At 39.2% G+C, this 27847-nt stretch overlaps 2 protein-coding genes and 1 long non-coding RNA gene across 3 annotated transcripts; 2 read left to right on the top strand and 1 right to left on the bottom strand.

Annotated features, from left to right (window-relative positions):
* Positions 1–1313: 1313 nt before the first annotated feature.
* Positions 1314–20936, top strand: LOC135147981 (formin-like protein 5; the record flags this gene model as incomplete). The annotated part of the gene is made up of 6 exons (XM_064082068.1): positions 1314–1443; positions 2853–2949; positions 3128–3211; positions 3315–3380; positions 3678–3759; positions 20394–20936. Coding segments are annotated over exons 1-6 (1002 nt in total), but the record flags the coding sequence as incomplete, so codon positions are not given.
* A 3660-nt stretch (positions 20937–24596) lies between these two features.
* LOC135147980 (F-box/kelch-repeat protein At3g17530-like) lies at positions 24597–25866 on the top strand. Its single transcript, XM_064082067.1, has 2 exons — positions 24597–25310; positions 25396–25866. Exons 1-2 carry the CDS (start codon positions 24597–24599, stop codon positions 25864–25866), a joined length of 1185 nt encoding a protein of 394 aa, XP_063938137.1.
* Positions 25867–27142: 1276 nt separating this feature from the next.
* Positions 27143–27667, bottom strand: LOC135147643 (uncharacterized). Its single transcript, XR_010285305.1, has 2 exons — positions 27469–27667; positions 27143–27385 (listed from the first exon to the last, which is right to left on the bottom strand). It is a non-coding gene; the product is annotated as an uncharacterized LOC135147643 (long non-coding RNA).
* Between the last annotated feature and the right edge of the window lie 180 nt (positions 27668–27847).

The following is a 27847-nucleotide window of genomic DNA, read 5'->3' as shown; positions in this document are numbered from 1 at the left end:
TACACAATTATGTGCACCTAGCACTACTCTTTTTAAATTATTATAATTATATGTAATTTAATAATTTTATCTACTTTTCACTACTAGTGGAGTCAAACTAGTAAACAATATAATATCATATATTAAATAAATACTTGATATATATAATACAAATCATTGATTAAATAAATATATACCAATCGAAATAATGTAATAAATATTAAATAAAATTAGTCACTTATAGGATATTAAGTTAAGCACAAGTGAATAATATTTTCTTATAATATAATCATAATTTTAGATTTAATTTATTAAAAATGTTTTTTTTTTGTTTTTGACCGCCTGGACCTCCTAGGCGGGATTTGGGCAGCCTAGGCGGGATGTTGACCGCATAGGACCGATTTTTGTAAAAAAAACCTTTATTACAATCTGCTTATAACTACCAAGCACTAATATTAGCGGTTCTAGTTGTCAAACCTCTAAAACACCTCAAACCTCTAATTTTGCCCAAAATCTCTGACTTCCAAACAGAGCCATATAGTGTAACAAAGAGATTGGAGTTTGCATGTAGTTATAAATTAAAGAAAAAGTGCATTTTGTATATGTGCATTTTGAGAGTTCATGCCTTTGTAATATTATAACTAAATAAATATTCTACATTTATAATTCTATTTAATTAAATTTTGCTCAATTTGTGTACTTTTGTCAATTCAAACTAACCACATGAGTTAAAAGTGAATGAAAAGATGAATAAAATTTTCTTTTACAGATTCTTGGACACTTCATATTGCTCCCACAAACACAGATGCATCTACATCTCGTGTAGACGCACACATACATTTCCATGACCATCGGGAACCTTTATCTCCTATAGATGCACACCGACAAATATTCCTAGATCTTATCGCCTCATAGATCTTATCGCCCCATAGATATTATCGCCTCATGAGTACAAGACTATACATTTTTAGTCTTTTCAACAATTGAAAAATCTACCCCGTCCCTAATATTTCATGTTTCTCTCACGATCCAGTAGTCTCACTCCGGCGTACTTAAGGTAAAGCCACTACTAGAAATATTGGATTAGACATCCCCCACCTCCCAAATATATCATCTTTCTCCCAAAATTCTGTTTTCTCCGTCGTAAATATCTAAAGGTAAAGTGGTGTGTGTTCATGTATAATCGGGTAATTAGTTTGAACTAATAATTAGTAAGTACTCGTATGTTTCTTGCAATTGATTCCAATTTAGTTTTCGAATTTATACAGAGTTTTCGTCTTTGATTTCTAATTGCAACAGATCTGGCTAAAATTTACTTTTGATATTTTACAGCTATGAGCCGCACAAGAAAAGATGTACAAGGTGTGAGGGATCCCAAGGGTAAGAAAAGAATCTCGTCACATGATTCCATCAACTCCCTTGCACAATCGAAGCTACGCAAACATAATAGTCCTCATTATAATGGTAATAACTCTATGTATTTATGTAGTTTTAATTACGATTTTATTATTTGTGTTGCTCATGTTATGATATAATAAATGTATACAACTCCGGAGGCGATGGAGTATTAAATAAACGATGCCTGGGAGGCATCATTTGTTTAATACTCTCACCGTCCCTCTGAGTTGTATACATTGTTGTACGCGGCACGTACTTTAATGCTTCTACAAGACTATAACGTATAGCTCTATAACTAATAAAAATTTAATATTTAATTTTTTATCCGGAAGAAGTAAATCTTAAAAAGAAATTATAAAAAATAAACTTTACAGGAGTACTAAAGTATGTATAGAATTGAATGTGACAGAGGGAGTAACATTTACTTAATGGATGTAGTTCATTGTTTATTTTCCATCAATTTTGTTTCTCCCTCATTGGTATTATCATCTATTTATTTCATAAGCTCTACCATATAACAATCATATAATTGATGGTCATTTGAGGGATTGATTGTGGTTAAACTCAATTTTTCGTTAACTTTGTCTAATGTAAGTTTACTAGCTTTTATATTGTGTCTGTTCTAGTACTAGTCACCAAATATGGTCTTACCTAGATAATTGGATTATCATCATCCCATCTCTAAAACAATGAAATCACACAAATAATAAATATCTCTACAACTTAGAGTTTAGAAATTATAACTTAAAAATATCTCTACAATTTCCAAACAAACCCTTTGAATCCCTGCTCAATCTCTTAGTGGAAGCTATCTACATTTCTCCCTCAAAAATACACAATATCTCTCAAAAAGCCTAATAAATATGTTATATCTCTTAAAAAACTTAATAATTATGTTATATTTTATTATGATCTTTTTATAGAAAGTCATTAGGAGGTAGTAAAGAGAACTAAAATAGAATAAAACTCTATATAACGCCCACCATCCTTCAATAACACTCATTCTCAAGGTCCTTATTTCTCATGAAGTGTTCCCTCAAGCATATTGACTTTGAGGCTCAACCCTTGATGCTCACTTGTATGCTTGTCTGTCAGCGGATGTCTATTTACAAATTTTCTTCTCAACATATCTTTTTGCTATTTAGACAGATATGTTCTCCTATTTCATATTTGTTCTTTCCACCTCCCTCGTCTCACCGTATGGTACATGAATAAATCATTACAATTTACAATATTTTGATTAAACATGATATGAACTATACACTTTTTAAACTTTAGATTTTCTTTAAAACAATCTTACTGGACTACATTAATATAAGTTCATCAAAAAGCATTACAAAAAAAACACATGACCCCTTAGTGAGTTACCACACATAGATGTTTAGGGGATGACAATCACACTTTCTTTTTTGTATGAGTTGTTGAATATGGTATTGTTTATTTCTCACATTGTCTATACTTTTGATGTTCTGTAGATGGAGATTGTGTGCTTATGATGGCCCCTAATCCGGATGATCCACCATATGTTGCTCAGATTGTAGAATCCAAGGCTAAAAAGGTGACAGTAAGATGGTACTACAGACCCCAAGACACTGATCTTTGGAAGAAAGACTGTCACGGTGACCTTTGGAAGAAAGACTGTCACGGGAAAAAAAATTGTTTCTATCTAACCATTTTGATCCTCAAAGTCTAGATTGTATCCTAGGAAAGTGTACCGTGCACACTTTTCATGAATATATGGAGCTTGAAGTCGGCGTTCTGATTCCGATTACTACAGTCGATTTGAGTATGATATTTATAAGAAAAAATTGATTGATGTCAAAGATGCTGATTGGTAAGTGATATGTGACTCCTATAGTTACTTGTTGTTTGTGTTTAGTTACAAAATTACTCCTTTCAAAGTGTCTAATTTGACTATTCTTAAATCTTAATTGCAGGTTGTGCATTTGCAGGAATCCTTACAATCCGGATCTGTATGTCTATTGTCAGATATGCAAATCAAGGTACGGTATCCATTATAATAAAAAAATTGCTCTTTTATGTATCAATGTATGTGCTTTATTTTCATTTCCAGCATTTCAGAAAAAGAAATCTTGAGGTGCATGCATGCAACTCTTTTATTTACTGTTGTTGAATGTTGAATAGATTCTATATTTTCATAAGAAGTGTGGTAAGGCTTTTTTATACTATAAGTTGATTAACTCACTAAGAATTATCTCCTTAAACGTGCATTCCTTGTGATTTCAATTTTCATGGAAGTTTTCGTGTTGCGTTGATTGTGCTTTTAATGTTCCTTGTAGGTTCCATCCATCTTGTACCAACACTGATGCAAAGAGTTCATGCATTATTTTTTGTGATAACTGCAAGAACTCTCCTAGCCAGGTTAGACTTGTTGGACTTAGCGCTTTTATACATCTTGTTCTATCTTTTTATTTGACATTTCCCACTCTTTTTTGATATGATTATTTACAATACATATAATAAACTCAATTTTTGATATTTTATAATACTTAGGACAGCAGCTGCGGACAAGCGCTTTGAAAGGTATCTCAAGTTCCCGAGGATGCACAAAGATATCAAAAAGGAGAAGGCCCTTGGATAATTAAAGATTAAGGAGTATTTCAAATTTTTGTTTGTCTTGTGGAGAATTGTTGGTTTGTTGTTCCGCCCCTTTTATTTATTGTGACATAATAGGTTTCTTCTATTATTTTAAAATTTAAATTTTATTTTTTAATCTAACAATCATATTATTCTAATTATTTGTAATTTGTTTTACATGCATACAGTTTGGATTTTGACAAATATAGTTACTTGATTAAATGCATGTTTGAAAATTAAATTCAATATCACCCAATCTCACATTGCTTTTACGTACCAAATTAGGTTGGGGTTTGGTGGGTATGGTTACATATATATTGGTCATAGACGAAATACCATATAGATTTGTGAAATATTGTTTTGGAGAAGTTTGTTTGTTTTTTTATAAACGCACTTGCATTATACTTCTCAGAATCAATCATAAAAATGATGAAATCTGGAGCAGTATAGAGCCTGACATAGAATATGCGACTCGTGCTAATTCATAAGTTACGTATTCGCAGACCTAAAGATAAAAAGTAAATAACCCTTCATCAAAGTGTTTAAGCATATCCCTACAATTTTCGATCGTTGCATGAAAGTAGGTGTTTCCCGACCGCCATTTACTGCATCGACTAGCTAGGAGCTGGCATCACATTCAAACAGACACTTTCTACTCCTCCATTCTTTCGTCCAAGTTAAAGCTTTTGAGGCTCATAACTTCTGCTTCTCTCGGCTGAAATCACGCTCGCACGACAATACTTTTGGCTAAAAGAAAGTTACCTTCTTCATCCCTAATTACATCCAACTCATACCTGGTCTGTCCCCTGCACAAAAGCTGCATCTACGTTTATTTTAACCCAGACTTCAGGTGGTTTACAGCACGTTCGAAATCGAACCACAATGTGCTGTTGTGTGTTATATACAGAGTTATCTTTCCTTGCTCGCTGCCATTCCGTAAACATACAGCACGCTCGTCAACGCAATCCATAAGGTGATTTAGAAAATTTATACTCTGATCAAATTATTTTTTACTTACAATTCACTTAAAAAATTTGTTTTCTAACTTGCCAACAGATTTGGCTAAAGATTACTTTTGATATTTTTAACACATGTTATTTGTAGCGGCGTATCACCCAGACTATTTTAATGATCGTAATCAATATTTGGTTGCTGACGGTTGCTACTCCTTCCTCACGGTGTATAGACTTTATAGAATCTTTCTTCCCATCACCATGCGGTTGGTGACTACCTCACATAACTCCCCTTTGCCTTACATTTTATCGACCGCTACGCAAAATCATACATAGGTTCCTTCATCTTATATGTGTAATCTTTAAATCTTTCTCAGTATTTATGTTAGCTTTTCATTCTGGATTTTTATTTATTTGTCGTTGCTCACTGTTATGATTACTACTTTTAAATGCTATACAACTCAGGGAGGGCTAGGGGAGTACCTTAAATTTTAAACACGATGCCTGGAGGATTTTTCATTTGTTTAATACTCCTCACCGTTCCTCCTCTCAGTTCGATACATTGGTGTGGTACGCCCTGTCCCTCCGTCTATACTAACTCACCCTCTTCTACAAGGGATCTTACGTTATATGCTTTCTATAACTAATAAAAAATTCCCCCTTCCCTACCTCCATTATTTTTTTCGGAAGAATTAATTCACACTCACCTTTACAAAAGAATTATAAAAAAAATTAAACTTTACAGGAGTTTTACTAAAGTCTGTATAGGATGAATTGAAGAGTGGCCCCACGCCCCTCCAAACTTTACTTAATGGATGAGTTCATTGTTTTTTATTTTCCATCCACTTTTGTTTCTCCTCATTTGTTATTCTCATCTATTTTTTATATTTTTTCATTCAGCTCTACCACTATAACGGTTTCATTATAATGATGGTTCATTTGAGGATGGATTGTTGGTTAAAAAAACCCAATTTTTTCTTGTTAACTTGTCTAATGTAAGGTTTACTAGCTTTTAACTTGTGCTCTGTTCTAGTTACTAGCCCTTTCACCATTCACAAAAATATGGTCTTACCTAGATCATTCCGGATTTAATCATCATCCCATCTCTAAAAACAATTGAAATCTCACTCACAAATACATCAATATTCTCCTAAATTGGAGTTTAGAAATTATAACTTAAAAATATCTCTACCCAATTTTCAAAAAACAATTAACCTTGGAATTTGACCTCCACTCTCAATCTCTTAGTGACGCTCTCTACATTTCTCCCTCCAAATAAATACACAAATCTCTCTAAACCTATTCAAACTGTGTAATATGTTATACTCTCTTTAAAAAAAAAACTAATAATTATGTTATATTTATTATGAGCCCCTTTCTTATTAGCAAAAGTCATTAGGAGGTAGTAACAGAGAAACTAAACTGAATACAAATCTCTATAACGCCCACCATCCTTCAATAACCACTCATTTCAAGATTTCCTTATTTCAACACTGCAGTGTTCCCCAAGGAGATTGACTTTGAGGCTCAACCCTTGATGCTCACTCGCGCGTTTTTACTTTGGCCTGTCTGCCTCAGCGCGCTGTCCACCTTTGAATATTTCTCCTATTAATTTTATTCTCAACATATTCTCTTGAGATTTAGACAGATACTGTTCTCTCTATTTCATCTTTTGCTTCTTTCCATTCCTCCCTCCATCTCCCGTATTTACATGACTAAAATCACTTACACCAATTTACAATATTTTGATTAAACATGATGTGAACTATCCCCTTTTTAAACTTTCACGCATTTTCTCAAAAAAACAATCTTAATTGGATACATTACATATAAGTTCATTCCAAAAATCGCCACTTACAATTTTAAAAAAACATTTGACCCTTAGTGAGTTACCACACATAGTGTTTCGGGGGAGACAATCACACTTTCTTTTTTTTGTATGAGTTCGTTTAGCTTGACTATGGTATTGTTTATTTTTGTCAACTCACACACTTATGTTCGCTTCTCTACTCGTCGTTTTGATTTCGTGTCTTGTTGTTAGCACCTATGTTGGGATTGTGTTGCTTATGATGGGCCCCTAATTCCGGATGATCCACCATTATGTTGCTCAGCTTGTAGGCAATCCAGGCTAAAAAAAAAGGTGGACAGTACGCTGTTACTACAGCCCCATAGAATTCTGGCCTTTGGAAGACAGACAGTCCCGGTGAACCTTGGAAGAAAGACTGTCACGGGAAAACAGGATATTGTTTCTATTAACCACTTTTTGTTACTCAAAAGTCTAGATTGTCTCCGGGAACGGTCCCGTCCCCCAACTTTCCATGAATTTATATGCGCTTGACGGTCGGCGTTCTGATTCTGATACTACCGTCGATTTGAGTATTGATGTTTATAGAAAAAAAAAATGGATTGATGGTCAAAAGATGCTGATTGGTAAGTCGAATATTGTGACTCCTAAAGTTACTTGTTATTGTGTTTCGTTAACAAAATTACTCCGTTCAACCCAAGTGTCTAATTTGCCTATTCTTCAAATTCTTCTTGCAGGTGTACCTTTGCGGGAAATCCTACAATCCCAGGATCTGTATGTCTTTTATTGCCCCCCCTACCACCCCGACCCCCAACGCCTGTATTATATTGTTGTGTATTGTGTGATATGCACCACACACCCACACCTCACTTTTTTTTTTTTACTATTTCCAACACATTTGTCTTGACGAGAGGAGAGTCTCGCTTTATGAACCTAGCTAGTATTTTTTATACACGATCTAGCCCACAGCTTTCCCGCATTTTCAGAAAAAGAAAATCTGAGGTGCATAACTGCAAAACTCTTTTATTTTACTGCCCTGTTGCAATGTTGACTAGCTTCTATATTCCCACCTCAAGCACCCCCAGTGTGGTAAGGCTCTTTATACTCTAAGTTGATTTTAAGGGTACTAAAGAATTTCCCTTAACACGGCATTTTCCTTTGTTGCTTTCAATTTCATAGAAGTTTCGTGTTGCGTGATGTGCTTTTAATGTTCCTTCTAGGTTCTCCCATCTTGTTACCACACTGATTGCAAAAGGAGTTCATGGCAACCTTCATTCCTCTTCCTCGCCTGATACATCCGCACGAAACTCTCCTAGCAGGTTACTTGTTGGACTTGGCGGGCTTTTATACATTTCTGTTCTACTTTTTTCTTTGACCAACTTCCCACTCTTTTTGCTCTGCTATTTACCACACATATAATAAAACTCAATTTTTTGATTTTTATAATACTTAGGAGGCAAGCTCTGCGACAAAGCGCTTTGAAAGGATCTCAAGTTTCGAGGATGCACAAGATATCAAAAAAGGAGAAGGCTTCATTAAGATATAAAGGCCTAAGGAGTATTTCAAATTTTTGTTTGTCTGTGGAGAATTGTTGGTTTGTTGTTTCCACCCCTTTTATTTATTGTGACATAATAGGTTTCTTTTTATTTTAAACTTTAAATTTACTTTTTCACCAGCAATCACTTTTATTCTAATTATTGTAATTTTGTTTACATGTATACAGTTTGGATTTTGGAAAATACTAGTTACTTGATAAAGCATGTTTGGGAAAATTTCCCTTAAAACATTCAAAATATTTCACCCCCACATTTTCACATTGCTTTACGTACCAAAACTTAGGTTGGGGTCTGGTGGGTATTCCCGGTCCCCCACCCACTATTTATTGGCCATAGACGGATAAATACCATATAGATTTGTGGAAATATTGTTTTGGAGAAGTTTGTTGTTTTTTTTTAATAAAACGCATTGCATTAATACTTCTCACAATCTCAATCGTAAAACTGATTGACATCTGGCTCAGTATCGTATTGTACTTAGCCTCGTATGTAGTACTTTCCTTTCTACGCTTCTCACCGACCCGTATACGTGTTTCCGTATAGGTTATATTGTTCAGTCCTTCCGTTATCGTATTTATGTCCCGAATCTCCATCCTTTCCCCGCCACATAGCAGTATTTTTACCTTTCGTACCCATCCAGCAGCTCGTATAAGTAAGCACACCCCACGAACACCTGCCCCCACAAAAGTTGGCAGTACTCCTCGTCGCATATCGGTTAGTAACGCCAGTAAAGCAGTTAGTTTACAGTATTAGACACAGTATAGGCAGTTAGTATTAGAAAGCAGTAAGCGTTAGTAGTAGTAGGAGTAAGCCGTATAGCACACCTGGACTTTAGAACAACCAGAAAAAGAAAGCAAGTAACGCCTAAAGTACGTAACAAGCAGGTATTATCGCAGGACCCAGCAGTATAGTTAGTTTAGTATAGTACGAGTAGATTTATAGATTTTAGGAAAAACCTAAGTAAAGCAGATATTAGAAATTTTAGGAATAGGAAAAACCAGACACCCCTGACAGAGCAGATAGAATAGCTAGACAACCTCTAGTTTTTTTAGAACCTTATTAGAGTATCAAGAAATTATGAGTATCTAGAACAAAGATAGAAACCCAGAACTTTTTAGTTTTAGTTATAGACATACCTGACATAGCCCATAGGAAAACAAGAATTATTGCTGCCTGCAAAATCGTTGCTACAAATTCACTTGGGAGCCGCTCATGTATTCGCAGGACCTCTAAAGATAACACAAGTAAAACTAACCCTTCATCAAGGTTTTACCGAAAAATATCCCTACAAATTTTGGATGCCATTTTGCATTGAAAGTAGGTGTTTCCCGACCGCCATTTACTAGCATTCAACTAGCTAGGAGCTGGCATCCACATTCAAGACAGACACTTTTACTCCTTCCCTTCTTTTGTCCACAAGTTAACGCTTTTGCGGCTCGTAACTTCTGTTCTCTCCGGCTTGGACAAATTTTTCTCGCTCCACCGACAGTAACCTTTTGGCTAAAAGAAACCGTACCTTCTTCATCCCTAATAACACATTCACTCATTAAACCCCCCCCCCTCGCGTCTGTCCCCTGCACATAAAGTCTGATCCACGTTTTATTTTAACCCAGATTCATGTGGTTACCACCATGTTTCGAAATCGGGGACACCATCAATGTGCTTTGTAGAGTCTCTTCCCTCTGTTGCTGCCATTCAGTAACATTTCCAGCCTCGTGAACGCCACTTCAAAAAGTTGATTTAGCCACATTATACTCTGATCAAATTATTTTACTTCATTTCATAATCAACAAATTAAAAATAAAATCACCCCACATATAACCTTAATAAAAAATCTTAGATTGCTGCCATTTTATGGATCCTAATTTCACTATTTTACAAAACCTTTCGTATGGAACATATTTTGCATCGTAACTTACCACAATATTTTTCTAAGATATTGTACCATTTATCGTTTCCTGTAATTTTGTTGTGTGTGTGTATTTTGTGTATTTGTGTGTTATTTTCTTTTGTACCGTACTGCTTTTTACCACACCCAACCCACCTATGAACATATTTTCTATTGTTAAGGTTCTAACGTTATACTCAACAAAAACATTTCCAACAATAATTATAGGAAACCAGGAGATAGTTTTTATAGTTTGGGTTTGCATTCCTCCTATCTCTCTTCTTTTCTTTCCTTACCCCCCCCCTTCTATTTTAAGTCCTTCTCCCCGCCGATCCACACTCTCAGCGCCCTTTATTTGTTGCTCCGTGTTTGGCAACCACACGCACCACGCCGCCACCACTGGCTCTCATCGCGCGGCCGCGCCCGCTCGCGCTGTGCACACACCCCAAAAGGTAGCCTCCAGCACCCACGTCCGATCACACACACTCTCCCTTGCGTCTTTTTAGTGATTGGTGTGTTATTTTTTTCTTTCTATTTATGAAACTTTGTGCTTTGTTTTAATATGTTGATTTATTTGTAATTTTACCTTTATTTCCGTGTATATTTTTACCGTATCTACTGAGCATCGTCGCGCTAATAATTCGTGACACCCGTTTTCATTGTTTACTTACGTTTGATATTAATTATTCCAATTATTTTCCTCAATTGACTTAACTAGGTCCACTTTTAGTTTTAATTTTACATTTTCATTAAAATGTCTCCTTCGCAGTTTTCTTACATCACAGGAGTTGTATAATATAAAGTGAATCACCCTAATAATTTATAATAACGAGTTCCGCAAGGATCATTTTCATTGGCTATCGCATTGATTTTTTTATATGCTTAACCACTTATTTTTGTGATAGAAAATTATTTAGGGGCACTCAAACCATTATACAATCAAATATATGTATTTATATTATTTGTTCGTTGTATGGGATTATGTAATTTTTCATTTTCATGTTAATCACATTGACAAAATATTTAACTAAATTATTACCTCGTCAAACTGGCCAAAACTCGCGACCATTGAACACTTGTTTAATCTTTTGTTTTTCGATTTTATTATTTGTTGTTCGGCTCGGTCGTTTTCGTGTCCTATTTAACCCTTACACTACTCTACTTAGCGATGAGGGCTAGTTCCCCCCAAGTCTAGTTGTATTTCTTTTTTACATTTCAGGGTCATGCACGCTTTCTTAACGTGGTGTGAGTACTGTGCTCTTACATAGTGGCACTATGGTGAGATGAGGTGTTATTTGTGGACGTCACACCCCCCCACGTAACTTAACACAGCCCGGCTCTTTTCTTTTTTTATTATGTTTTTGAGGGATGTTTTTTTTTAGTTTTGATTTGTTTTTGCATTTTTTATTATTTATTTTTTTTATCTTACATACCAGCAATTTGAAGTTGTGTTTTGTAGTTTGTTGTTTGGCAGATGATGCCTCGCCCCATGTACCCACATTCTTTTTTTTTACATTAAACCATAATCAATAGAGCTCGCAACCTTTTTGTTATTTTATTTTTTTCTTTTTTTTGTTATTATTTTTTATTATTGCTGACCTCCGCAACTCCGTTTATAAAGCATTCCGTTGATCCGGACACCCCCAGTATTTTTTCTAGAGACCAGTTGGAGGGATTGTCGTCCTGGTTCTTTGTCGTGCAGGCATGTCGTTCTTCCCACACCCCCTCCCCTACTCTTTTGTATTACCCTTTTTTATTTTTTATTTATTATTTGCACCGCCGCTGGTCTTCTTTCTTTTCTTTTGTTCTTCTTGCTCCCAGATGGACCTCTTTTTTCTTTGTTGGGTGTATTTCTCTTTTACTACACCCCCCACCCAGCCCCACCCGCGACTACGCAAAAAATGCGGGACTTCCATTATATACTCTGCTGGAATCGTTAAATTTCGACGTTATTTTTTTTTTTTTTTTCATATTTGTACTTTTTTTTAAGTTTATTTTCGGATTGTTGATAGCTTGTTTTTTGATTAGGTTTCATTAGTACAATGATTGACTATTTTTTTTTTTTTTTTCTTTTTCTTATGCCGTATGTACACCATACCTAAAGCCTGTACCCTCTCCCGGCCGCTTCTATTGGAATCCGCCCACAGTCACCGTTGGGTATTGTGATACACCTTATTATCGATCTATATAATACACCACTGCGGCCCACCTCACCCTCATCGCCTTGCCCCTTAAGAAATCTTAATTATTATTTATGAGCACATATGTATCTTACTGTTTTGCATTTTTCAGTTCAACAAGCAATGCGCCAACTCCTGTTTTTGTTTGTGTTTTTTTTCATTTTCCACCGGCTAAATCATTTGAGTTTCTGTTCTTCGTTATTTATTTTGTATTCTGGCGTGCCCCCTACCCTATCAACCGTTTGCCGTTGTCTTATAATTCTAAGTACACTGTTAATGCCAAATCTTAGATTTATAACGAACGTTGGTCTACTTTATCAACTGACTGTTCACCTTAGTTACATCACCGTCTGGTATTACTTTTGTCATATATTTTTAATTTAATCTTAGTTTTTGTTTTATAAGGCCTCTGTTCTATTGAAGGTTTAGTTATTGTTGTTATCTTACCGAAAGCATCATTCCCATCGGCACGATATGCATACTTCTTGTAAGGCTAATAGGACTACATTTTAAACAACCGGCAATGGTAAACCGAGGCCTCAGTCATAAACGCTATAACACCCTAACACAGCACATCAGGTAACAGACTTCTCGGTTTTTTCCTCTGATCAAAACCGGCATCCCAGTTTCCCTATTTCTGGATATGAGTGTCATAGGGCAAACCCAACGTTGGAACTGACCTTCATGCTTGGGCATTAGTTACATGATTTCCGGAGATCTGTGCTGGGGTCGGGCTGATCATACCTCTTTAAAACTGTATAATATAAAAATATACAGGATAATATCTATTATAACTTCTTACTTCCACCATGTTGTCATTATGGTGCTGAGTGTTGCTGGGTTCCCACTGAAGCTACGAGTGGTTTGAAATTGACTGGAGAAACAACAGTGCAGTTCGCTGACTCGATTAGGTACTTATAAACAATTTTAGTCAACGTCTTATTTTTTTTTATGACACCCCCCTGATTCTCGCGCGGCATGATGAGTGGTTGCAGGGGACGATAGCCCCCCCCCCCCCCCCCGAAATTAGAACTATAGAGCCGTTTTCAGCAATTGCATACAATCATTTTGATTGTGGGCTTTTTCTAGGTAGCCGGTGCTGATAAAGGTCTTAACACACGTAAAGGTCTAAAGAATTGCTAAAGAACTTTACAAAATCTGTAACCAAGACGTTCTTTATCTGCTATGAAGTGTCTGGTTATACAAACTTCAAACTTTTTAACAACATATAGAATCGTTTTTGATGTTTTCAATGATTAATTTAAAGCTTTTCTTTTATTTTATTTTTTTTATTTTTTTATATTCGCATATTTTTCCGCCTCCAATGCCAAAGGATTAGAGATGATTTGTTATACTACAAAGCTAATCTTACTTATTTTGTAAGGCTCTATCTACACGCCACCAAATTCATTGACCCCACCTTCCCGACGTTTCCCACCTATTTGTTTTATTGTTTATGTGTTTCATGTATATTATCCTCAGTCACCAAATAGACAACTCTCTCTTGTTTTTAACTATAACACTACTCCATTAATCCTCATTCACACCTCACACCACACGCTCGACTCACCCACGCACACCATTCAAATGTTGTTCAATTATTTTTTTAGATTTTTACACAAGAGCGCAGTGATGAAATTACTAACCGATAAGATAAACTTGGGACTAAAAACGATCGGCAAAAGAATGTTGAATTCATGATTATTTTCACAAAAATATGGACTTCTCACAGACCTTTTTATTGTATTATTCTTTTTTTATATTGGCTTCATCTATAAAACCACACGCCAATGCATAAATTCTTAGTTAAAATTAATCGTTACTGGGACTCCCAGATATCAATCCATCTCAATTAGTAAGATTGTAGATTTTGTACGGACATGATCAACTTTTTATGTCTGTACCTCACTTCCGCCCCCCACCTCATTTCCCCCCCCTTCTAACAGTTGATTTGCCCTTATCTTAGCCCGCCATTTTTTTTTTCATGGATTTAGACTCTGTGGGAAATCGAGGTGTCTACGTAGATGGAGCAAGGACTTCACGGGTTTTTTTTTTTTTTTTTTTTTTTTTTTTTTTTTTTTTTTTTTTTTTTTTTTTAAACATATTTTCTGGACCCCGTCTTACCCATCCATGATATTTAGAAATCCTGCTCTTTAAAAATTAATAGGACTATGTGCTGTTCATTCAGGGACGTGCGATTGGAATGTTATACTGTACTATTCAGAGTTTACTTAGTCGTTGTTGTATTTATTTTTTTTTTTTTTTTTTTTATTTCATTAGGATGCCCATATGTTTGCGCCAAAAGCTGTAGCAGGTTAGAACCACACACCGACGCCTTACCCCTTCCCGTTGCCTTCCTCCCCATATTTAGTGATAAATGTGATACTTGGGAGGCCACTAAGATTGGATCGCCCTCTGGGTCCAAAAGTACAAAGAGCTGTTTTATTGTTGCCACCTTCAACAACTCATTGAAGCTTACACGGGGCAATAACTCAACTAGACGGGGAAACACATTTGGCACATTTAAATTCCCCCAAACAACTGCTATTCAACAATTGTTCATTGACCGATTCTTCAAAAACTTCTTCCCCTCTCCAATTTAAAACTATTAACAACCCTCCTCAGGTTCAGGTTGTTTCCATATACTACCCCCCAAAGTAGTTACCTACCATCTCAAACATAAGCCCCCATTCATTAAACACGCCTCGGGAACCCGAGAATCCCCATCTTTTCCACGTGTTCTTCCTCAAACTATCAAACCTAAACCTTCGGAGGCCACCTCTTCCAAAACTGCGTCCCCTTCCATCCTGACGTTAAACCCAATCCTAAATAAAACCTTATGAATGCATCCGTGTCCCCCTTCTCATTAACCCCATCCGACCCACTAAAAATCTCTTCTTCCCTATCATCCAAAAAGCCTCTTAACAACAACTCGAACAAACGAAACCATGTCTCCTAACAAAAGGGTTTCCACCAAATACAAACCTCCCTAGCCAGCATTAATTCTAATATGCCAAATCAGTTAACAAAAAAGATTCCATCTACTTGCGGCCAATTGCTCAAACTGCACTCTTGTACACAACGGGAATGTCGAATTTTTCGCTAAATCGACGAAGTCTCAGGCAGACGATTAAGCGCAGTACTTTTTTTGGTGAGAGATAAAAGGGGGGGGATTCTACAGGCCCACAAAAGCATTCTCATCACAAAGTTCACAGCTTTTCCGAATTTGAGAGGGAAATAAAAAGATGGGTTGTTGCTACGAAGAGTACCATGCTTGTTTCACTGAGCTTGATTTGATTAGTCTTTTAAGAGGTCTTGAGAAGATTTCAGCGTTGGTTTCTTCAGATGCGTTAATTTGATTAACGTCGTCGTTGCGACTCCATTGTTTTGCTTACTGGGGCACTGCAGCCCATTGGACATTTTGATTGCAACGGGTAGCAAATGTTGTAGGGTTTTAGAAAACACTGAAACTGGATTATTGTGAAGAGCTTTTTGTTAGTGACTTTACAAAAATCAACGTAAAGAAAAAAGGCCTGAAAACACATGGAAAGTGAGTATATAAAAGGAACGCGCTTTTTTGCATTAAAGACAAAACTCTTTTAGTACACCTACCACACAACAATGTCAAGCCGTAAACGGATTAAATTTGATATTTAATTTGTATGTTACGTTGCCCATTTTCGGATCTGAACCTTCCTATCTGTATCCAGATAACAACTACTATTCCGTTCTGATCTGTTTTAAATATATTTTTATTTTCTATTAAACAAATTTTGACAAATTATAAAAAAACTAGCAAAGACAAAAAAATGATGTTAAAAAATTAAAGTAATTAAACGATGATTTCTATCTATTCCAAACCAATTAAATTTTACTATATTTCGATCTAACATTTGTTATCTTTAAAACTTATTTAACTCAAAAAAATTTTGCCACCTATGTAATTCAACTACATCTTACATATATAACATTTATATTAAAAATATATCACTTTTATGAATTTACTCTATAAACACTACACAACATTCTAATTAAACACACTATAAAGTTATCGGGAATATTTAAAATAGAGTAAATCCTTTTTCAATATTTTACACTCACTCCGTTTTACACATTTTTTTTTTTTTTTTTTTTTTTTCTTCACGTCTCGTTTCGCTCTATTCTTATCCTTTTCTTGACATACACTTAAAAATTTGTTTCAACTTTAGTGGTCCCCTTAAACTCTTCAAGCAAAATCCAATTTCACAACGTCAATTCTTTTACTCAACATACTCTTGTTTATATTTCTCAGACTCAATCTCATTCCACATCATTATAGTAATTTAAGCATCTCCCATTTGTCAAAAGATCCCACTTTCTTAACACTGCTTGTGATTTTTTAAGTGCGACATTTATTTTGAAACGGAGGGAGTGATACTTTCATTTCGGGATTCGGACTATTATCGAATACTTCCAAACTATTGCCTACTCCATCACGGCCTATCAGGATCATTTTGTATTGTGACTTCGGATCGGTTTATCTATTCTTCGTACGGCTCCGGCCACTGTATACGTACCAAAAAATTTCAAATAGGCTATAAACTAACACCCTACCATACATCCAACATCACCTGCTTTCGACCTTGAACGGAATGACTTAAACATTAACCGCTTGCCACTCTCTCATTTGACAGCGTTTTGGGACCCGGCTCTCTTTAGGTCCGTTAATTTTAAATGCGTGATGTGCACTTCCCGTTTTTTGGACCAAAGCTTATCACCCCTCCTCTTAGTTGATTTATCCCTAAAAACCCCTACTACAACAAATTCATATAAACCCCCATGCTGAAGTGCACAGTCTTCCTTACAAAATTATTACCATGTTTTAGTAAACAACCGTCGGCAAAACCATCTATGTAGCGCCTAGATTTTTTTATTTTTTTTTCTCATTTCATCTATGTCCAAAAACTATCAAAAAAGTTTATTCGGACTCTGATATTCTGATACCCATACTACTGTAATCAAAGATATATGCGTAATGGCCTTTCCCCCCCCCATACACATCCCAAAAAGAAAACACATTATACCACACAACATCTCATCGACTATACTAACACATGGGGCAAATACATGCCCCCACGTCATACATTTACAAAGATTAAAAGAAAAATCATATAAGAGACTGACTGCCAAGCAGTTGTGACTAGTGTTCCCGACTGGAGATCTCTTTCGAACTCATAATTGAGGAAAACACTGATCGTGGTTTGTAGTTCCGATCATTCACTATCATATCACACCCCTCAGTTCACCTATGCCCAAGTCATTTGTATTCACCCCTTTTTCCGATCAAGGAACCCGATAAAACATTACTATTTGAAGTCCTTTTGCCAATCAAAAAAGGAATAATGAAGAGGTTAAATCCCAATAAGACAACCACCTCAAATTCGTTTACTCAGGAAATTTAGGATATTCCATCTGAATTTTCTCAAGTTAACTGATGTTAAATGTGGATTTTGTCTGAACTCTTCATTTCTTTTTGAAGATTTGTTACGGTACTTTTACACTAGTGTACCGGTACTCTGATCTGGGAACAAAGGCAGATATACAATGCCTTTACCCATTGCATGAAACCATCTTAACTACCCTGTCATCTCTTTTGGAATTTGTAAGATACAATCCGCTTCGGCGATAAATTGCATCAGTAAAGGAGCGACCATAACCACGCATACATATGACTTAACCACCTACACAGGGGCATTACAGCACAAACACTCATTTTTTTATCAAAGCTAGTGAATTGGGAAGGGACGTGTTTGGGGTTGTGTCTAGAGCTCATCGCGGGGGGGGGGGATTTTTGGATCTATATCAAACTAACAGCACCATACTTCTTATTACTTATGTGAGTTTGTCTAATAAGAAGAGTCGAGTGACCATCGGTCGCTCAAGAAGTGTCTAATGCCTCTAGCGGATAAAGGAAGTGTTCTAGAGCTTCTTGACGACTTTTTGATATAAAACATATTACAACTACGTATCGCAACACTACTAAACGCATGATTTCATACATCCGAGCGAGTTGCGTGAACTAGGCTCACAACCACAGACTAAGCGCAACCTTTTATGGCCAAGACAAGCAAGCCTCACTGGGAGCTTCCTGAGATTTTGTATACAACTCCTCTGTTACCCCCCCCTCCCACCCCCCACCCAGTCCACCACTCCCCACCCCCCACCTCACTACAACCCCCAACCAACACACCTCGAACTGCGTCACAACCTCCAAGAGACCCGCCGCTACGGAGCCGTGAATTCGGGCTAAAAGCAGCCTCCCACTCTGTTCTAGGACCAATATCCCATCCTTCTCAGGCCCAACTCATACACCAAAAAAAAATGAATGCGACACTCCCACCCCCCCCCCCCCCCACACCCCTACCTCCCCACCTCCCCACCCCTCCCCCCCACAACCACCCCCCTTATATTTCCCCACCCCCCTCACCACCCCTCCAGCGCTCACCACCCCACCCACCCCCCCCCCCCCCCCCCCACCCGCGACTCCAAAACAACTCTAGCCGAAATCGCACAATCTTCTTTTATCCAACGGAAATGAACCGGGCCAACTGCGAAAAAGAACCGTGGTAGGGACATTAAAACGAGAATCACAAAATTTTAAAGTCAAAAAGAGGTATACCCAGTATGTAAATTTATGAAAACGCTTTTTGCAAAACTTACCAATACAATCAAAGAATATGTTCCATTATGGCCGGCTAGACTTCCATCCACACCCCCCACCTTATACAAAAAATCACCATCACACACACCCCCCAACCGCCAACCACCCCCCCCCACACCCATCAAACTTCCCCACCCCCCTACCCCTCCCCCAACACCCGACACACCACGACACCCGACAAAACTTATTACCTCTCCACACTACAAACCACCACACTCGTCCCCCACCGGACACCCTCCCTCTCCCATCCCTCAATACCCGCTCAATTTCCTGAGACCACCCCCCCAACAACAGCCCCTCGACACACCCTACACATTCTACCTCATCAACCCCTTCACCCCCGAACCCCCCCTCCTCCCCGTGCTCCACCCCACACTTCAAACCCCACCCCACACCCTACCAACTCCCTCACACCCACCCCCCCCCCCCCCACCCCACCTCCCACCCACCCCCCCCCCCCCCCACCACCCCCACCCCCTTGACACCCTCCCCCCCCCCGCCTAACACCCACACACAACCCCCCCCATACCCCCTGATCTTCCCCTCCAATCGCACCCTATTCAGCATTTTCTTACACGTCGCAGAGCCGCTTCACAAGTCAATCCTTCACTCCATACAATTAAACCCCAACACCCACCACCATACATCGCGACCTCTTACTTGCGACACATGCCCCCGGCGCCAACCATAGTGACCCGCCACCACCCTCCCCCACACAACCACCCCCCCCTCCGCTCGAAAAACCAATACCCCCACACCCCCCCCCCCCACCCCACCCACAACTCTTGACACACCCGCTATATACACTATATGCATCTTTGATTTCCCACCCCTGTATAAGTCCCTCACCCACCTACCTGAACATTTATGGCCATAACCCCTCTATAACCACGCCACGCCTCCCAACCACCCCACAGATCGATGGCCCCCCCTCGTATTCCTACCCCACCCTCTATTTATTTCACCCCACCCACACGACAACACACCCCACCACACACCCCCCCCCCACCTCGTCCCCCAAACTTCCACATGCGCCACCCCCCCATACTCCACCCTCCGACCATTACATACACCCACCCCCCCGCACCTACCCTACTCCACCCTACACTCCCACCGCCCCCCCCGCACACGCCACCCATTCTACCCCCCCCCCCACCGCCCCCCCACACCCTCCCCACCCACCCCTCCCCCCCTCCCCACCCCCCTCCCACCCCCCCCTCCCCTCCTCCCTCCACCACCCCCCCCCCCCCCCCCCCCCCCCCCCCCCCCCCCCCCCCCCCCCCCCTCCCCCCCCCCCACACCCCCCCCCCCACCCCCCCCCCCCCCCCCCCCCCCCCCCCCCACCCCCCCCCCCCCCCCCTCCCCCCCCCCCCACCCCCCCCCCCCCCCCCCCCCCACCCCCCCCCCCCCACCCCCCCCCCCCCTCCCCCCCCCCCCCCCCCCCCCCCCCCCCCCCCCCCCACCCCCCCCCCCCCCCCCCCCCCCCCCCCCCCCCCCACCCCCCCCCCCCCCCCCCCCCCCCCCCCCCCCCCCCCCCCCCCCCCCCCCCCCCCCCCCCCCCCCCCCCCCCCTCCCCCCCCCCCCCCCTACCCCCCCCCCCCCCCCCCCCCCCCCCCCCCCCCCCCCCCCCCCACCCCCCCCCCCCCCCCCCCCCCCCCTCCCCCCCCCCCCCCCCCCCACCCCCCCCCCCCCCCCCCCCCCCCCCCCCCCCCCCCCCCCCACCCCCCCCCCCCCCCCCCCCCCCCCCTCCCCCCTCCACCCCCCTTCCCCCACCACCCCCCCACCCAACCACCCAACCCCCCCCCCCCCCCCCCCCCCTCCCCCTCCCCTCACTCCCCCCCCCCCTCCTCCTTATCCCCCCCCCCCCCCCCCAACCCCCCCCCCCCCCCCCCACCCCCCCACCCACCCCCCCCCCCACTCCCCCCCCTCCCACCCCCCCCCCCCCTCTCCCCCTCCCTCCCCTCCCCCCTTCTCCCATCCCCCCCCCCACCCCCCCCCCCCCCCCCCTCCCCCCCCCCCCCCCCCTCCCCCCTCCCCCTCCCCTCCTTCCTTTCTAACCCCCACCCCTCCTCCCTTCCTTATTTTCCTCTACTATCCCCCCTTTCCCTCTTTCTTCCTTCCCCCCCCACTTTCGCTAACCCACTCTCCACACACTACCCCACACCCAATCCATCACCCACACACACACCACCCACCCCCACACACCATTTCCCCCACCCCCCCCCCACCCCCCCCCCCTCTTCTCCCCCCCCCTACCTCCCCCCCCACCACCCCACCCACCCACACCCCCACCCCCTCCCCCACCCACAATCCCCACCACCCACCCCCACACCACACCAACCCCCCCCACACACCCTTTCTTCAACCCCTTCCCCTTATCTACACCCTCTTCCCCAACCCCCCCCCCCCACATCACACACCCCACCTCCCCCACACACCCCCCCCCCCCCCCCTTCCCCACACCCCATACCACCCACCCCCCCCCCCCTTCTACCCCCAATCCCACCACCCTGAGGAAGCATAGGACATTTCATTTCTTTTTAATAAACAACCAGAAGTTTACTCTTATAAATTTGCTAATATGGAGACGACGACAAATTCAAATCAAATATGTATATAATTGTCAATGTTTGATTGGGTGCACATTATATCACTATTCCCATTTCCAAGTAAATCCTATTATTTTGTTTGTAATGAAGAATTAGCTTTGCCACTAGAAAATCTAAATCATAATAATCATATGTTGTACATCAGGTTATGTTGGGATTAGTTTTTGAGTTTACACGAATTCTAAATATATAATTAGTCACTGCAGGTGAATATGAAATCTCATTAGGATTGTTCTTCTTTCTGGAAAATTATTTTCTTTTTTATAGTTTGGGTGATAATTTATGAATCTAGCGCCATAATGAAACATATTCTTATTGTATTTAATTTTAGCAAAAGCGTTTCATAATTTACATACTTATACCTCTTTTGGACATTTTAAAATTTGGATTCTCGTTTAATGTCCCTAGCACGTTCTTTTCGCATTGCTCTTTCATTTCCTTATAAAAAAAATTGCATTTCGCTAGAGGTTTTAGTCCTTACCTATATGATATTGTTATGTGTGCGCATCATTGTTTTTATATGCAAAATTGGAGATTTCTAGACACTTCTTTAGGGCCCGATTCACTCGACTCTCTTCTTATGTGACATCATTTTGTTGTATGTATGTGCTAGTACAGTATTTATATCAAAAATCTCAAGAGCTCCAGAAGCTTCTTTCTCCATAAAATTCTAGATATTTTGTGAGGCCGATTCACTCAACTCTTCTCATGTGATGACATCATTCTTTATATGTGCTAGTACTGTATTTAATTTATATCAAAAATCTCAAAAGCTCTAGGACACTTCCTTTTCCCTAATTCTAGACACTTCTTTAGCGACCGATTCACTCGACTCTTCTTATATGACATCATTGTGTGTATGTGCTAGTATTATATATATCAAAAATCGCATGAGCTCTAGACAACCCCAAACACTTCCTCCCAATTCACTAGATTTTTCTTATGCCCTTGTATTTAATCATATGTATGCGTGTTATGGTGCTCTTTACTATGCAATTTCGCCGAAGCGGATTGTATCTTACAAATTCCAAAAGAGATGGACAGGGTAGGTAGATTTCATGCATGGGTAAATATCATTGTATATCATCCTTTGTTCCAGATCAAGAGTCCGGTAACACTATTGTAAGTACCGTAACAAATCTTCAAAAAGAAATGAAGAGGTTCAGACAAGAAATCACATTACATCAGTTACTTGAGAAATTTCAGATGGAATATCCTAATATTCCTGAGTAACTAATTTGATGTGTCGTATTGGATTTAACCTCTTAATTATTCTTTTTTGATTGGCAAAAGTACTTCATAGTAATGTTTATCGGGTCTTGATCTGGAACAAGGGGTGATACAATGACTTGCATATGGCACTGAGGGTGATATATAGTAATATCACCTACAAACCACTGATCAGTGTGTCCTCAATTATGTTCGAAAAGAGATCTCCAGGCGGACACTAGTCACACTGCTGCAGTCAGTTCTTATAATGATTTTCTTTTAATCTTTGTGAAATGTATGACTTTGGGCATGTATTTGCATGTTAGTATATCGATAATATTGTGGTAGTTTTGTTTCTTTTGATGTGTATCCATTACACATATTCTTTGATTACAGTATTAATGGTTATCAGAATATCAGAGTCGAATAACTTTTTTGAATAGTTTGGACATAGATGAATGATAAAAAAAAATGATCTAGTCGCTACATATATGGTTTGCCGACTGTTTTACATAAAACATTAATAATTTTGTAAGGAAGACATGTTGCACTGCACATGTTTATATGAATTTTTATAGGGTTGAATATCAACTATGTGATAAACTGTGTCCAAAAAACTGAAGCACATCACTCATTGAAAATTTAACGGACTACGTCCAAAAAACTCAAATAAATCAACTTAATTTAATCATTCGTTCAATTCGAAAGCCGTTGATTGATGATTAGTTTGAGTTGAGTGACCTATTTGAATTTTTTGGACGTATACAGTCACCTACCAGATATTAACCGCATCCGAATCCGACAATTCCGGATACGGATATAGGCATATTTGTATTCGATAATATCCGAATCCGAAATGAAATATACTCCCTCCGTTTCAAAATAAATGTCCACTTTAAAAAAATCACACAGTTTAAGAAAAGTGGATCTTGACAAATTAGATGCATTAAATTACTATAATATGTGGAATGAGATTGATCTAGGAAATATAAACAAGAGATATGTGGAGTAGAATTGACTTTGGAAATATGATTTTGCATTGAAAGTTGAAGTGGACAACTAATTTGAAACAAATTTTTTTTTCAAGATGGACGTGTAAATTGAAACGGAGGGAGTATATGATATTTAACTCTATTTTAATATTCTATAACTTTATAGTGTGTTTATTATAATGTGTGTATTTATATATAAATTCATAAAATAATATATTTATATAAATTTTATATAATTGTAAGATATTATAGACATATATCAAAATATTTTTTGAGTTAAATATTTTAAAGATAACAAATTTATATCGAAATATAAGTAAAAATTAATTTTTGAATAGATATAAATCATCTTTATTAACTTTAATTTTTAACATCATTTTTTGATCTTTGCTATTTTTTATAATTTTCAAAATTTTTTAATATAAAAATAAAAATCTATTTAAAATCAGATTCAGATCCGGATAGTATTTGTATCTGGATACAGATATGAATTTTCAGATCCGAATCAACGTACATACAAATTAATATCAAAATTATCCGTTTTACGGCTTGACATTTTTGTGGTAGTTACTTTTTTCTTTACTGCAAAAAGCTCTTCACTTTTACGTACACTTTCCATGTGTTTGCAGGCTTTTCTTTACGTTGATTTTAAAGTCACTACAAAAAGCTCTTCACAATAATCCAGTTTCATTGTTTCTAAAACCCTACACAATTTCTCCTTGCAATCAAAATGTCAATTGCTGCAGTAGCCCCAGTAAGCAACAATGGAGTCTCAACGACGACGTTTCATGATCTCCCTGAAGAAACCACCGCTGAAATCTTCTCAAGACTCTCTGTAAAAGACCTAATCAAATCAAGCTCAGTGAACAAAGCATGGTACTCTCTTATCAACAACCCATCTTTTATTTCCTCTCAAATTCGGAAAGCTGTTAACTTTTGTGATGATAATGCTGTGCTTATAATCCCCCCTTTTATCTCTCACCAAAATTACTGCTCTTTAATCTCTGCTGATACTTCTCGAGTTATCGAAAAATTCGACATTCCCTTTGTTACCAAGAGTGGCAGTTTGAAGCTAATTGCGCAAGTAGATGGAATGCTTTTGTTAACTGATTTGCATATAGATTATGCTGCTAGGGAGTTGTATTTGTGGAACCCTTTTGTTAGGAGACATAGGGTTCTTGTTTCGAGTTGTTTTAAGAGGCTTTTGGATGATAGGGAGAAGAGTTATTATGTTGTCGGGATGGGGTATGATAAGGGTACGGATGATTATAAGGTTATTAGGATTGTTTACGTTCAGGATGGAAAGGGGAAGCAGTTTGGAGAGGTGGCTCCGAAGGTTGAGGTTTATAGTTTGAGGAAGAACACGTGGAAGAAGATGGGGGATTCTCGGGTTCCGAGGCTTGTTAATGAAATGGGGGCTTATGTTGATGGTAGGTACTACTGGGTAGAGATGAAACAACCTGGAACTGAGGAGTTTAATAGTTTGAAGGGGAATGAGTTGAAGATAATGTCATGATTTTGATACGCAGTTGTTTGGGGAATTTAATGTGCCAAATCGTGTTCCCCGTCTATTTGGAGTTATTGCCCCGTTTAAGCTCATGAGTTTTGAAGGTTCACTCGCTCTTTGTACTTTGGACCCAGATTGCTACAATCTAGTGCCTCCCAAGTATCCTTTTCCTATATGGTTGAGGAGGCAACGAAAAGGTGTAGGCTCTTGGGTTCTACTTGCTACAGCTGTGCTCAAACAATATGGGCATCCTTTGAATATTACAAAGACTGGAACTCTTATAGTAGAGTCATTCCAATCGCAGCGTCCTGATGAAACGCACATAGTCTCTATTAATTTTAAGAGCAGGATTTCTAAATATCATGGATATGGTAAGCACGGGGGTCCAGATGTTTCCCGTGAAGTCCTTGCTCCATCTACTGTAGACACCTCGTTTCCACAGAGTCTAATCATGTACGAGGGAGGCAAATCACTGTTGAAATATGCAAAGTGAGGAATTGTCAGTCTTACAAATCTACATCTACTAATTAATGATTATATTCTGGAGTCCATAACGATTATATTTACTATTTTGCATATGGCGTGGTTGATAATGGCAATATAAAAGAAATATTACAATAAATCTGTGAGAAGTCCATATTTTTGTATCATGTTCAACATTCTTTGCTATCGTTTTTTCCAAGTTATCTTATCGTTTATAATTTCTCACTCACTCTTTTTCTGTTTGACCTTTGAATTCAAATCACTGTATTGAATTGTGGTTATGGAGTTGTTTGTGAAAAACAAGAGAGAGTTGTCTATTTGTTTGACTGATTATATTCTGGAAATCTGTCAATAGTGTTGAACGTCTAATTCAATATTTTCTAATAGACTTCATATTAATATTAGCTTGTAGTATAACAGAATCATCCTCGTAATCCTTTGGCAGCTTAACTTGCTAATGTTGCTTTAAATTTCTTGATCCGTTCTATTTGTTTTTTGTATAACTCGCACTTCATAGCATATAAAGAACTCTTGGATTACAGATGTTGTAATTTCTTTATCAATTCTTTAGACCTTTACGTGTGTTTAGACCTTTATCAGCACCGTCTACCTAGAAAAGCCCACATATCAGAATGTTGTATGCAATGCTGAACCTCGCTCTATAGTTCTTTTCTCTATCTCCCCTGCACCACTCATCATGCCGAGATGTCGTAAGACTTTGACTAAAATTTTATAAGTACCTAAATCAGGCTCTACTCTGTGTTTCTCCATGTCATTTGCAAACTCTTAAGCTTCAGTGGAACCCAGCAACACTCAGCCATAATGAGCACATTGTAATTATAAGTATATATTTATCTGTATATTTTTTACAGTTTAAAGAGGTAATGAATCAGCCCGACCCCAGCACAGATCTCCGGAAATCATGTACTAAGGCCAAGCATGAGGTCAGTCGTGGTTGCCCTTATGACACTCATATCCAGAAATAGGGACTGGGATGCCGGTTGATCAGAGAAAAACCGAGATCTTGTTACCTGATGTCTTGAGTATAGCTTATGACTGGAGTCGTCGTGTTTCCATTGCTGTTTAAATGTATTTCTATTAGCTTACAAGAAGTATGCATATCTGCCGCTGGGAATGCTGCTTTCGGTATACAACAATACTAAACTGTCATAAACAGAGGCCTTTCCCTGTGATTTGTGACAGTTCCAGACTTGTAGTACTAAGTGACAGTCATTGATCAGTAGACGACGTTCTTTTATCTTTTGGCATTAACAGTTACGTTAGAATTAATAAGAAACGTCAAACGTTTATAATATAGCACGCCAGAAATACATTACAGAACTCAATGAGTTACGGTGGATGCAAAACAGGAGTTGCATTTCTTGTTGAACTGAAAAATTACAAAACATATGAGATACATTTGCTCATAAATTTATTTCTTAAGGCACATATATGGCCTCAGTGTTATTATATATATCGATTTTTCCTCCAACTACTTCTTCATGCACCGGAGGTAAGCTTAGTTTACGCTGCATAGAAAAATATATTAGTCAGTCATGTGTACTAATGAACTAATCAAAAAAATTATCAACAATCCGTGAAATAAACTTACGTGTTACAGTCGAATTTACGATCTGCAGAGTATATAAATGGAAGTCCGCATTTTGCAGGAAGAGCGTCTATTTTAGGAACACGAGCATCTGGAGCAGGAACACCAGCTCTGTTTCTATTAGAACGATCCTGCACGCAACGACACAACTCAATCCTCTCTTCTCTAGTCTTGGCCGTATCACGGAATGCTTTTAAAGAGTTGCAACAATTTGATGCTTGCATCTCTATTAATATGTTTAATTGTGTGGTTACATGTTAGGCTTCATCTGAAAAACTACAAAATTCAATCTGGTATGTAAATTAGTTGCCTAATTATCCTCTGCTTGGCCTGTTTTATTTAATTTGTAACTGCAACTCCCTCATCTCCCTGTTACACTATG

This window comes from Daucus carota, chromosome 7 (assembly GCF_001625215.2).
Source record: "Daucus carota subsp. sativus chromosome 7, DH1 v3.0, whole genome shotgun sequence".
Lineage (NCBI taxonomy): Eukaryota > Viridiplantae > Streptophyta > Magnoliopsida > Apiales > Apiaceae > Daucus > Daucus carota.
Note: the sequence above shows the minus strand (reverse complement) of the source record. Positions and strands in the feature narration are given on the sequence as shown.

Bases quoted from the DNA above. Each gene is read 5' to 3' on its own strand.
- LOC135147980 (XM_064082067.1), top strand. From the start codon at position 24,597: ATGTCAATTGCTGCAGTAGCCCCAGTAAGCAACAATGGAGTCTCAACG. The intron at 25,311-25,395 runs GTAGAGATGAAA...TTTGATACGCAG, and splicing joins TTGATGGTAGGTACTACTGG to TTGTTTGGGGAATTTAATGT.